We start from the raw sequence: 14166 nt of genomic DNA, 5'->3' as shown, positions 1-14166 counted from the left end.
ACTATTGATTGTTAGACTTGAGCAAGAGCAATGTGATGGCTGTCAAGGCAGCCAATTAAAGGCTGCATCGAGTTTAGAATTGGGGTGTGATCAATACAGTTAAACCAATTAAGGAACGTGACTACAAAAATCTGGAGAAATTCAGACGATTAAGGATGGATTAAGGATGGCAAGAGAAGTGGATGTATTTCTGCAGTACATACAGTCAAATCTCCAGAAAACCAAACAACTCTTGAATGTCAGCATATGAAACTATATAATTCTTTTGTGACACATTTTTTGCACAATGGAGAGGAAAAGGAAGAAAGCTGCTCCATAAGTTGTTAAGAGCTTTATTACTTGCTTTGTCAAATTATTTAATCATGAAAAATGTGATTGAAGTAGATTCCAACTTCATTTATTTAAATGATATTACACAGTGCATTTTTAAGTATTTATGATTCTTAAATCATGCATAAAGTAGTATTTAAGTGTATTTACAGTTGTGTATTTGTGAGATTCAAAGGGGTGGTTGGAGTTCAGAAATGCAGTGCAAAATGTATGGATTCTTACAATTACACTAAAAAATTTCAAAGTTCACTTCGCATGGGAAGGGGAATGATGTTCCAGAGAGTGATTACAATAGCAGAAAAGGCTTGTCTCCAAGTCTCTTTAGATCAGGGGTGTCAAACTGATGGCCTGCGGGCTGGGTGTATCACGTGCAGGTCACACCCAGCTCCGTGAAGGGGAAAAATGTCGTGAAACATCATGTGCCGGCAATGTGATGTGGTGACACCCATGCTTTAGATGGAGCTTCTTGGGAAATGGGACCCGAAATATTTCTCTCCTGCTGGATTTGATGGGATGGGTAGATGAAATTAGTAGTCCCTCAGACCCCCTTCCCACATGCATGTAGGTCTTTAAAGGTCAAAAACAGCACCTTGAATCGAATCTGATAGCAGTCTGTTAACCAATGCAGTTCATGAGCAGAATTGTAACATGTGTCCTTTTAAGGACACACATAACTGCATGTATTGCTGCATTCTACACTAGCTGAATGGATACTCTTCTAGGGTAGTCCAGTGAAGAATGTGTTACTTACAGTTGTCCTTTTGGAAAGTGACCAGGATATGAGTACCTGTAAACAGATCATTACAGTCCAGGAACAGGCAAAACTGGTGCACCACATGAGATTGCACAAAGACTCTCCTTGTCATGACTGCCACATGCTACTTGAGCAGGAGTTGTGAGTGCAAAAGGACCTGCAGATTGTGCAGTGGGTCTTTTGGGGGCAGTGCCACCTCATCCAGTTCCAAAGACAGTAAAATCTCTTTAATTAATTAAGCATTGCTTAATTCACCAAGGATGAAGCTGGGTCTCATTTTTTGTTAGGAGTCCTCTTCTTTTTCCTTGCAGGCAGCTTGCTATCATGTTCTTTTCTAGAGGTGATGATGGAGGGTGGTCCTATAATTTCAATTTTATATCGTTTCAGCCTACAACATAATGCTATTTCACTCTTACACCATTACTCTATTTCTGCCCTGACCATATCCAGGAAGATCGCCTATCCCAGCTAATATACAATGTTCCATGCACTATTTTGGTAGAGAGCAGAAAATGGTCCAGAAGGCTGAGCAATGTGAACTTATGAGGCTAACATTGTTCATATTCCAATGGGCGCTCATCTTGGACACTCACCTTGGATGTTCACCTTGACTTGATGGGCAGCAAGCTCTAACATATTTTAAACATCTTGTTGGATCTTACCGGATTAAGGAGGAAAACCCTAATGCTAATATAGCTAAGGATGACTGAACTTTATTTCATTTATGGATTGCGGGAGAGATGAAGGCAAAGTCATTGGAATTCAGAAAGAAGAAAAAAAATGTCACCAGGGCAAGCCTTTATAATAGTTAAGTGCAAGCGGTAAAATGTGTACGGTAAGATTTCTCTGCCCCTACCAAACCTACTTTGAAGTGCACCATTATCTCTCAATCCAGTTCATCACTAGAGTCTAGTGGCTGGAGCCCATTTGGAAGGGGAGGTTCTGCCTAATGCCCAGCTGCTTATAGAGCGTAGTGGCATAAAGGAGTGGCAATCTGCAGATGCTTAAATGCACAGGGTTTTAAACAAGGAAAATATCTTCACACTTATTTTTGCATTCATTCTTATAGATTCCTGGTTATACATTTGCAAACCTCTGAGGTTCAGATTACGTCAATAATGGTCAAATCTGGTTGTAATTATTCCTTAAATTCCGTAAGGGAGTAACAGGTTGCAATATTTGTCTTCCTTTTATTGACTTGAAGCTAAAGGCAGCTGCCCTCTATCCTCTTGGCCAGGAAACCTTTTAAATTAACTGTGACAGTTATTATGGGAAATGTCCTGCAGAGAAGTAATGCAAGGAGACTTATAACTGTTGAACAAATGACCGTACCAAAGTGACAGGCAAAAAGATAATCCATTTCTTTTACAAGGGCTGTCAAAGCCAAATTAAGAAAATGGTCTTGCTGGAAGCTTGGAGGAGATGAGGAAAGGCATTAGCTTAAAGAATTTATGGTGAACAGTTTCTGTTCTGTTTAACATTAGCATGAAAGATTAAATGAAAATCAATGCCAATTTAGGACATTCATTGGTGGGTGTCCTGTGTGAAAAAAAGAGAAGGGTGCCTGCATTTTTAACAGCAATATAGAAACAGGGAATTTCTTTTAAAAATGTTCATTTAGATTTATATCTCTTTTTAATTCCAGGAAACAAGGTAGCCTACAGTTCTGTCTCCTTCAGTTTTAACCCACAACAATTATGTGAGGTAAGTTGGTCTGTGAGGGTATGATTAATTTTCAAAATAAATTTCTGTGGCTGAGAATGAATTTGAAGCTGGATCTTCTCAGTTTAATACTTTAAATTTTCCATACTGCTCTGGATTTAATCCAAAAGGGCAGGAATGAACAGGAATTGAACCTGATATCCCAGTCAGATCTTGTTTGTAACTGCCTCATTAAATTCAACCACGCAGGTTTGCTACTGACATTTGCCCCAGTATCTCTAATGCATCCACACTGCTGACATTGGATGAAATTTGGATCATGGTCCCAACTGAATGTTTCCATTGATGTCTTTTTTAGAAGGGTCTCTTCAGAGATGGTATTCAACAGGTTCTGACCAGTTTTGGAGAACCGATAGCGGAAAATTTGAATAGTTCGGAGAACCAGTAAATACAACCTCTGACTGGCCCTGCCCCTAACTATTCTCTGCTTCCAGAGTCCCAGCTGATTGGAAGGAAATGGCAGTAATGTTCCCTGGAGTAGGAAGAGAATGGAGATTTCACAGCAGGGACGTGCAGTCACTGGAGGCAGGGGAGGCGTGGCCTCACCTGTCTCATGAGGAAAAGGAAAGAATTTTTAAAATAATTAAAAAGGCCAAGGTAGTTGCTGCCAGACTCCAAGTCACAGTGACTCTGAGTCTGCTTAGTGCTAACTGTAGGGGGAGGCGAGAGAACTATGGGCCTCCTTTGCATAAGGACTTTTTCGCATTTTAAGAGTTAAGCAAGGGTTAAAAAGCAAAAAATTCCTTATGCAAATGAGGCACGTGATTCTCTTGCCTCCTCCTGCAGAGGGCACTTTGCTTAGAGGCTTTTAAAAAACATTTAAGCAGAGTCATCCACGTGGTGACTCTAGCAGCAACTATCCTAACCTGCCTGGCCCTGGCTAGACCAAATCTTGCATTTTTGACGCAGCTGGAAGGTATGTAGGTCAGAGGGAGGGGGGCAGGGGGGAGGAATTCAAAATTATTTGTAATGTAAGTAATTGCAATTTGTTTTTATTGTGTGTGTGTGTGTTTTACCCGCCTCTGCTGGCACGCGGGCTGGCACATTTATTTTTATTTTTCATTTTTCAGCCCGCCATAGAGCGAAACATGTCCTGGTTTGTGGCTGTATGGCTGGGGCGACGGCATGCACTTTAAAGTGCCAGCGTGCCTCCCGGCTACAAACCAGGACATGTTTCACTGTATGGCGGACCGAGGCAGCATGCACTTTAAAGTGCCGGCATGCCTTCCGGGCTGGCCATTCAGCGGGACATGCTTGATGTGCTCCGATGCCATGTGCGGGGGTGCTGGTGGGACCTTTGCCAGGTTCACCTCAGCCGCAGCATCGGGAGGCAAATCCGGCAGTGCTGTTGGAGGAGGAGGAGGTGGCAGCAGATATTCTGGTGGCAGAGGGGGCTTTGGGGCTTCACTTCAGCTGCAGCGTCGGGTGGCAGATCCGGCAGTGCTGTTGGAGGAGGAGGACGTGGAAACAGATATTCCGGTGGCAGTGGGGGCTTTGGGGCTTCACTTCAGCTGCAGTGCCGGGTGCAAGTGGCTAAGACTGGCCACCCGCAAAGGACCTCCCCAGACTTGTTTTGATGAGTTTGCGCCGGCTGCGCCCACTCAAACTAGCCTCAGTCGCCCCGTGTTCAGCAAAGCAAGCCCGGGGATGTCCTTTGTGGGCGGCCAGTCTTAGCCGCTTGCACCCAGCACTGCTGCTGAAGTGAAGCCCCAAAGCCCCCGCTGCCACAAGAATATCTGCTGCCATCTCCTCCTCCTCCAACAGCACTGCCGGATCTGCCCCCGACTCTGCAGCTGAGGTGAAGCCGGCAAAGGTCCCACCGGTGCCCCCGCCCGTGGCAGTGGTGTCTCCCGCTTCACTTGGAGCACCTGAGCTGGGCTCTGCATTACCCCTGCCCCCTCCTCCTCCGCCGTGCTTTTAAGGAGCCATGCGTCCGCGAGAGGAAGCGGGAGCAGGAAAAAAGACCGCAGCACCGGACAGCAAATGTGGTGGTGCTGTTGGAGGAGGAGGAGGAGGAGGAGGAGGAGGAGGAGGAGGAGGCAGCAGCAGTTATTCTGGGGCTCGTTGGCATCTTCAGCGGCAGCCCTCCCCCCCGGTGAATAAAGCGAAGTGGAGCAGATCCATGCAGATGACATCATTGCAACATGACTGGAGGAGGAATTCTGGGAGTTGAAGTCAGCGGGGCTTTCACGCTTGCCTCACCGGCCATGAAGCTCACTGCACGTCACTGTTTCACAGTATCCTTCCCCTGCCATGCCCACAAAGCCACGCCCACCAGGTCATGCCATGTCCACCAAGTCACATCCACAGAACCGATAGTAAAAAAAAATTGAATCCCACGACTGGGCCTCTTCGTATCTACAGCTGGCTCTGGGAGTAAGAATAGCAATGCAAAAGAATCTCAGAATCACCATACACTTGGAAAGTACAGACAATCTAAGGTAATTTCTCAAACTTCTCCAAAGGGCTCCAAAACTGATTGTTTTTCCTAGCCACCCATTTTTATCGTTCTCTCAGTGCCTAATTTTGAATATCCATTTTCATTGTTGAAAGTAATTGGCATTCATTTGCAAAATATGCTACCAATTACATCCCACGTTGGACTCCTAAACTGATATTAAAATAACATTGCAATGTTTTTAGACTTGTTCATGAACTAGTACGATACAATTAAAACATTGGGCTGGGATTAGAAATGCCCAGATTTGAGTCCCACTTCATCATAGAGCTCACTAGGTGACTTTAGGCCAGTTACCATCTGTCAGCTCAATTTACAGATTAGTTCTTATGAGGATAAAATGATAGCAGATCAGACTGCATATGTGCTTGCTTGCTAAGTTCCTTGAAAAAAAAATTAGAATAGAAATTAATAACAACAAACTCTAAAATATAGGCCAGTGATAGATGCTGCTGCGTTGTTTGTTTGTGTGTGTGTGTGTGTGTGTGTGTCTGTGTGTGTGTAGTGGTCACTTTCAGAATGATTCATTATGCATTTATATTTGCAACATATAACATATAACATATTTGCAACATGTGTGAACTTCAAATTTCTTTATAGAACAATTACAGCAGGAGACATAGATTAAAAATACACCCCAGTCTCGAAGCTTCTGATAGAAAATGCTTTAGCAGTCTCAGTTGCAAATAAACATGACAGACCTTTCTGCTTGCTTAGAGGATAAATAGCTATATTAAAAGATGTATAAATGACTGTGTCCAAAAAATGTCCAAAAGGATAATATAAAGTGGAACTGAGGGGCAGATTAGTCATATAAACTGTGATGGCAAAGTGGTTAGAATGCAGTACTGCAGGCTAATTCTTCTGACTGCTGGCTGCCTGCAGTTCAGCAGTTCAAGTCTCACCGGTTCAAGGTTGACTCAGCCTTTCATCCTTCCATGATTGTTAAAATGAGGACCTATATTGTTGGGGGCAATAGGTGACTCTGTAAACCACTTAGAGAGGGTTGTAAAGCACTGTGAAGCCGTATATAAGTCTTAGTGCTGTTCAGTGGTTGGAAACAATGACCCACTGAGAGAAAGTGTGAACTTGGATTACAAGCTAACATTGGTGGGTCCACAGTGTAACTTCAGATGGATAGCCAAGTTTAAAGGCAGAAACTGCATGAAACTGGGGTCAGAACAAAAAAAATCTTCACATCTAAAGGTGAATGTAATCAAGAGGAGTTTTGCTTTCTTTTGAATAGAGAGAGCATTTTTAAAAAATGTAGATTCTCTACATTTGCAGAGCTGATGGACTTCAGAAGAAAAGTTTAACTGTAAAATGGATATATTTGATCCTAACTGAGAAAGTTCCTATCACAGGAATATTTTGGAAACAGTTGCCTCCAGTTTCAGTTTGTTCAAGCATTTTGTATTTTAATTAAAGGTAAGGTAAGTGTCCAGTGTGTTTTCCAAAAGAATATTGAATCCCTTAGTATAATCCAGTGCCACTGGTACTCATGGATCAAGGAAATCCAGACTCTAAGGTTTTCAGCAATAGGTCATTGACTCACACTTCTCTTAAGTGTCAAGGTATCAGAAGCTTTCACAAGTCATTCATTCTCAGATTTTTCTTACTTAAAGGGATTGTTTTAATGGAAATAATAGACTGAAATGTGGAATTTGGAGATAAGGCAGAAGAAGAACAATCTAGCAAACAGGCCACAAGGCTAAGGAGAAGGAAGATTTTTATAAGGAAGGGTTGCTGGGATCAGATTTGAAGAATTTGCAAATGAGTGAAATAACAAAGAAAACAGTAACATCTAACCCATTTAATAGAATGCCACAATAATCTGTTTTAAATTGTTATAAGCTTGCTTTTTAACTTTGATTGCAACATAGCTCCCATTCATAAGTGATGGAATTAGATGTGCTGTAGTTAAGTGTGTACAACACATGATATAACATGTTCTTAAATTGTGTGATATTACAACCGCCTAAAAAATTAAATGAATTTGTGCAACTCTCCCTGAATAAAATAAATGATCTCATTGGTGTCTACATCAATGATCGCTATCATTGACCAAGGCCATGGAAGGAACGAAGGGAGGGAGGGAGGGAAAGCAGAGGATCAGATGGTTAGATAGTGCCATCAATGCAATGAACATTAACAATTTTATAATTTTTCAACAATATAACTCATAAAATGAAGAAGATTGCTCTCCCTCAGTCATTATGGGGGAAGAATTTCACTCCAGATAATAGAAAGGGAGGTAAACTTAGATGAATTCCTAGATGGAGAGGAGGGGCCTATGGCTGCCTCACCTGATTGCTGGATTAGATAGAGCAATATTAATCCTATATGATTATGTCAGTGAAAAGATGTTATAAGCTTTGAATTAATGGTGAAACTTCAGTCCATATCAAACCAGATAGATGGCAGATGTACAAGTTTGGGAAATGGTGTATCTGAGTTTGTGGAGAGCTTGAAACTATGAAAACCCAAGGCATTAAATCTGAAAAAAAAACCTTGAAAGTACTGAAGAAAATTATAATTCAAAATGTGAATAGTTATCAAAGGACTATGCAGTTTAGCCTGAGGATATTGCTCTGGAAGCTGGTGTCTTTCAGAGGTGTTGACTACATCAATCAAAGGACCTGGACAATTATCAGAGATGTAGTCAAATACATCTTGGCAATAGGCTTGGAAAGACTATTAGGCTGATCTCTATAACGGGCAACTTTGCTATGCACCATTTTGCTTGCTTCAAATATTTATTTCTTTTGGTGTTTTAAATTTGGCCGCCATCATTCCTGTCATTCATAGGTAAAATAGAACAAACAATCTAGAAAGCGATAGTTTTCCCCACAACATGTAGTCATTTTATAATGCAACAAGCAAGTGTATTCCAGAGATGAGGGGTCCTTGGTGCTCTCTGAGTTTGGTTGTTTTCTTGTAGACATTCCATTACCCAAATCAGGTAACATCATTAGCACTGATGATGTTGCCTAATTTGGGTAAGGAAACATCTGCAAGAAAACAACCAAGATCAGAGAGCACCAAGGATCCTTCATGTCAACCCTGAGTTACAAATATTCTTCTCTTATTATTCCTGAGAGCCCTGGCAAGGATAGGACACCAAGATAGGAATCCTGCTCTGATCAGGGGGCCATATCATTCCATTATGTAACCAGAGCAATAGAAGGTGGTATTTAAGTAGAGAGTGAGCTCTACTGAACAGTGTGATTCATATAAAGGCAAGTATTTACAGGATTATCTTGATAATAAAAAATAGCCTGATATTAGATCCCAGTGCAATGCAGGGCTCAATCCATAGTCCTTCCAAAAAAGGCCTAGGGGAATCACGTGTGGTTTATTTGTTACTAAGATTTTGATTATCCCAATTCTTGACTACCTCTGAACAGCATATAAATCTTAGCACTAAATCATAGAGGAGATTTATGTAAAAAAATACTGGGGTTAAGAATTTGTAGATATTCTGTTCATGTGCATTTCATTTGATTTGTGTGGGAACTGAATTGAACAAACATTTGTTATACTTTTTTTTACAAGAGGCTTTATAATTTGTAATTGGGCATTGTTTTTATCTTGTATTCATTTTTAAACTGTAATCCTTGTTCTCCCCACAGTTCTCCCTATATGCAAAGCTTAATCACTGACCTTTCCCAAGCTAATACTCTTTTCTAGAAATGCTACATTTAAGAGCAACACTTCAGCTTCAAAGATTGAAAGGTATTTCAAGCTGCATTGTGAGGGATGTTCATGTAGCATCTGCCTGCAACTCCTTAAATTAGTTACCTCTTGTCCTGGGGTTTTGAGGCTGCTCTCCAAAATTGCTCTGTAATTCTGGGAAGAAACAAGTTTGGCTCAAAGAGTTGTACACAGGTCCTATCTACATCCCTCTCACACCCTGAAGCTCCTTTTGGTCTTTGAATCTGAGATGATACACAATCCTGTTCCCTATATATTGAGTAATTTCCCTATTCTGTCAGATTGAAAATTTCAACTCATAATGAAATATTGGAGAGAATGCTTTCAAGAACATGGCTTTTGGGGGGCAATAGGTGACCCTTTACAGACTAGGGTTAGATTAGACTGACCAATGGCCTAACCCAGAAAGGGCAGCTTCTTGTAGAGTTCTTGGTGCTCCCTGAGTTTGATTGTTTTCTTGCAGGTGTTTCATTATACAACTAGCATCATCCAAGCTCAGAGAGCACCAAGAACTCCACAGGTTAACCCTGATTGACAGGCATGCTATTCTGTTGCACCTTTCTTCCTACTTAGATATGGCTTGGCTAAAGTGAGGCTGAGTCCAGAATTGGTGTTTTTCGATTTCACAATGAGTCCCCTATTTCCTCCTTACAATTAGAGCATTAAGAATATGGCAGGAAAAGGCTGTATGGAAGTGTGACTTTGCTTCTTATTTCCTTTTTTATCTAATTTTTATGTAAACTAGAGTCATTATGGAGTCGAATGGCTTTATGCTTATAAACAAATTATCAAGATGACTCACCTGGAAGAGTTAAGAAACTTAGTATCATCTTCTCTCCTATGAGAATTCAATAATTTGGAATGTATGCATGTATGACCTGCTAAGAAGATGTCAGTTGGAGATCTCATTTCACTCTAGCAATCTTGAGGTACCCTCATTTCCATTTTCCATTTGCATGAGGTGAAAACACATTGTTTTTTGTTCTGAATATAAATAAAAGATCATCAGTTCCAACATTTGCTCTTTATCAGAACTATTCTTTCTGACAAGATGAAGGATATCTGTAAGAGCTGTGAAATGAATCAGGTTTGAAGGATAGCCTGTCATCTCCAGGAATTGAGAGAAAAATAGACCAAGCATAGAAATAATTGCCTCTGGCAGGGGATAGTACAGAAAATGGTCATTAATGATGAACTGAAATTGATGGGGACATTGGATTTAGTGTACATATAATATAATGTTTCATTAAAATTATATTTATGCATTATGTTAATAATATCACTATTATAGTTTTGTGCCAAAACATTTAGGATATTTCCAATTAATTGAAAGGAGATATGGATTTAACCCAAGATACCTGCCCAAGGTCATACTGTGCAGTAAAGCAATGAGATTTCCTAAAGGGTTAGTTTGACTGCTTATTAGGATTCTCTGCTGAATTGGTTTAAATACATACAGAAATTAATCATAATAGAACATCATAGATTGGGTATAACATGCTATTTGATCCTTAAGTTGAAATCTTCACATACTCACTTGAGGGAAAGACTACTAATTCCAATAAAACACGCTTCTGAGTAAACAATCTTCAATCACACTGCTGATTTCTTTAATTTTATTGTTCTACCTAACATCTAAGAATATTAGAGAATACACACACAGAGAGAAACACACACAGACACACACAGACACAGACAGACAGACAGACAGACAGACAGACAGACAGACAGACACACACACACACACACACACCATTGATTATTTACCTTCCTGATTAAGTTAAAGTTTAAACTTTGGAACAAGTTAAAAGTACATGTAATTGTGGACAAACCTGATACTATACAAAAACAGCACAAAGAGGAGGAGATGAAGAAAAAGTTGATGTGTCCTTTAGGAGGTCTGGATGAACTGAATCTTAAGGAGTAGTGGAAGAGAAAGAAGATGTAGTTAATGGGGTAGCTGCTCTAGGCATCATATAGTGCTCTGATTGTACCTCAAATTGGTGGGACAAAGACAAGGTGGTCAATTCCTCATTTAAAAAAAGTAAAAACATCCAATTTTTATTTGGATTTCTTATCAACATTGCCAAGTTATTTATTAGACAAGAGTGAAAGTAATTTAATGGGATTCAGATCAGAAAAGCTTGCCTCAAGGTTATTTAAAATTATTTATTTATTTAAGTGTTAATCCTATACTTACTGAATGGAGTAAACTCTGTTAGGCATAGAACATTTTTCTTTGGACATATGTTTAAGATTGTTGTAGTTTTCAGTGTTTTTCAGTAGCAGAATATTGGGCAGTATTTTTTTAATGTTAATTAATATTTGACATATTAGCTATCAGGAAATACACTGCTGTGCTAAATTGTGCAAATGGGTATCGTTTAACTCCTGCCCTTAAGGAAAGGGTTGGAAAAGAAAGAGGGATTGAAAATACCATCTGCAAATAGATTTCACCCATTTAATGTTGAATGTAGTTACATGTATCTTTAATAGATGAGTTAGGAAGATCATAATCCTATATTTGGAATTACTTAAAAAACATATTCCGAAGAGCCTGTAGTCTAAGATTACACTGGCCTTAACATAATAAATAGTAGTATAATAACCTTATTTAATCAGCTACATAAGAAGATTTCAGAATGCTTTTTATTCAATTTTGCATTGATTAGAACTGGTAGGTACCCCATTTGTGTCACTACAAATAAGAATACATTTTGCTTTTCCAAATGTTTTTTTAGTAATTTAGCCTCCCTTATTATTTAAGGTGTACATATAAACTCTTCAAGGTAGATACAATGTTGATATAATTTATAAATTTATTTGAATTAGATAGTGAGGCATAACATTTTAAAAAGCAACAACAGCAGCAGCAAACCATTAAGATAAATAAAGCTCTGGTACTTTCTTATAACAGGGCACATATAAGGTCCAAATCAAAACAGAACCAATTAAGAAACTTGAAGCAGGATGATCTTGCTCTGAGACAGATTGCTTTCTCTTCTCACATAATGTTGGGGATGTACATTGCGGTTCTTTCATGTTTGTAGTATAATCAACAAGAGCAACTACATTCAACAGATTTTTGTAGTGGAATCTCATGCATATTTACTAGACCTTTACTAGACTCACTATCACGGAACCCTATAAGGCTTGCTCCCAGGTAAATTAAAAATATAAGATGTTGGAATTATGGATTGGAAAAGTGCAGAAACTATTAAAGTATGCAAAAAATAACAGATGGTATGAACTCTGCACATAGTGCAAAAGAATAGTGTACTTTTAACACTCACCTATCAAATCATGGACAAGATCCTTGATGAGATGACCAACAATGGCATAAGCCACAGCCACCACCACAAGTGCTGCCATCAGAAGGTAAAGCACTGCCTTGGGTAAAGGGATGACATCCCGAGGTGGCGGTTTGTATTCCTTATAAAGCTGATCGTTGTCTGAATCTGAATATTGGAAAAGCTGGTCCAGGCCAGTAGTAAAGTTACTGGAATTCATGGATTGGCTATTGGACAAGTAACTGTCTTGCTCGGGATCGTGCAGGACACTCACCACAGAGTTGGTGGTGGCTTCAACTTGCTGGACTAGGTTGAGAGTCTTGTTGACACTGGGCAAAATCTGGGAGAGAAAAGTGCTCCAATCTTTAATTGCACTGATGTTGCAAATGAGCATAGTGCAAAGAAGGAAAAGGATCCCTCCACCGGTCTGAGGGATTTTAAAAATATAAAATATGTATATACTTTCGTTCTTCACAAATCATCTGCATGGACAGCATTACCTTAAACCGTAAAGACTCTGTCTGAGGGCAATTTGCCATTCTGCTTTTACATAATGATGGATGTTGATCCTGGGGAGTCCCACTTCAGTTCCCAGATGCAAAGGGAGAATACAGCCAAATTCTACAATAGGGAACTATTCCAGGAAAGGAATTAGATGCGTCTTTCCCATTTGGTGCTGGTATTCTCCAGGTCTCCTTTCATGATGCCAAGTAAGAAAAGATAAAGAGACAAAAGTTGGTTGACGGCTGTGATCGTCTGGATGCAGAATGTCATCCCTCTTTCTCCAGTTTCTGAGGACACACCTTCAAAAGAATATACAAGCACAAATAAACCGAGCTATCAAACCTGGCACCCTTTTCAATTGTCTTATGGTTAATTTAGCCTGCTTGAGGTAAAAAAAAATTAGAAGGATCCGAGACACTCTACTAAATGAAAATGTTTTTAAAAAGGAAAAAGACTAAATGACAAAGCACCGTTCGTGAAATCGGCACCAATATGTCCTTTCCATCTCGCTTTATTGAAAGGGAAAGCTTTTCAATAAAGTACTTGAAAGCGGGGAATCCCCTCTGCCCACTCTCCCCCTCCTTTCTTTCTCTTTCTTTGGATCGAACAGCAGTACAAGAAACCAACGAACCTACGGTATGATCGAAAAGGAGAGGGAAAAAAGACTCTTCCCACAGAGCTTCTTTATCCCGAGGTCTCCTCGGAACGGAGAAAGCACGTTCCTGCTGCCTTGATGTAGTTGCCCTCCCAGATCGCCTCAACATCGATCCGTTTAGCGGCGTTGTCTCTCTACTAGCGGTTTTCCTTTCTGTGTCTTCTCGAGCCGGCAGGCATTCAACAGTGGAGGAGCTGGCCAGAGTGCTGAATTCACCCTCACCCCGCCGCGTTAACCTAGCCGCCCAGGGAGCTTTGATGATGTCGACAGATTTAAACTCGCCATTGTACTAAATCGAGGATTTTTTTTAAAAAAAAAATCACACTACGACATATGATTAGTTGCCTCCTCTTTCTCTTCTCTTTTTTCACTATTCCATCCTGCATAAACTCTTTCTATGCCAACATGGTATATCTAAATGCAGGGTAGAAGTTGGAGCCTACTACTTACCTTAGAGATCATAGGATAGCAGAGAGCAAAGAAGTCTTTGGGTGGCCAATGCAAATTGCCTAGATGAAAAAATGGAAATGATTTCCTTCCTCCTAACAGGAGAAAGACCACCTTCTTATTGGGAGAAGAAGAAGGAAACAATCCTCTAGGAAGATTAAGTTCCAGGGAGGAGGAATAGGGCTGCAACTACAAATACTTAGGAGAGAAAATCTACTGACATCTTCACTTTTGTCCCCAGATAAAAGTTCAAATGATCACAGACACTTTTATTAGCAATTTAGCTTAAGAA

The 14166-nt window shown here is 40.1% G+C and overlaps 1 protein-coding gene across 2 annotated transcripts in view; it reads right to left on the bottom strand.

Moving 5' to 3' along the window:
* LOC148044609 (uncharacterized) overlaps positions 1-13627 on the bottom strand; it is a 54040-nt gene extending 40413 nt beyond the window's left edge. Inside the window, exons 1-2 of one of the 2 annotated variants that reach the window (XM_087720799.1) lie at positions 13404-13627; positions 12272-13071 (exon numbers count right to left, since the gene is read on the bottom strand). In XM_087720799.1, coding sequence (XP_087576925.1) covers positions 12272-12662 — 391 coding nt within the window. In that variant the 5' untranslated portion in view covers positions 12663-13071; positions 13404-13627. The remainder of the gene's footprint in view (positions 1-12271; positions 13072-13403) is intronic. The other variant, XM_087720800.1, reaches the window with a different exon arrangement.
* Positions 13628-14166: the final 539 nt, after the last annotated feature.

Source organism: Thamnophis sirtalis, unplaced genomic scaffold (genome assembly GCF_051295495.1).
Source record: "Thamnophis sirtalis isolate CommonGarterSnake01/CBP01778 unplaced genomic scaffold, rThaSir2_p1.2 scaffold_7, whole genome shotgun sequence".
In the NCBI taxonomy this organism is placed as follows: Eukaryota; Metazoa; Chordata; class Lepidosauria; order Squamata; family Natricidae; genus Thamnophis; species Thamnophis sirtalis.
The sequence above is the reverse complement of the archived record's forward strand: the minus strand, read 5'-3'. Positions and strand labels throughout refer to the sequence as shown.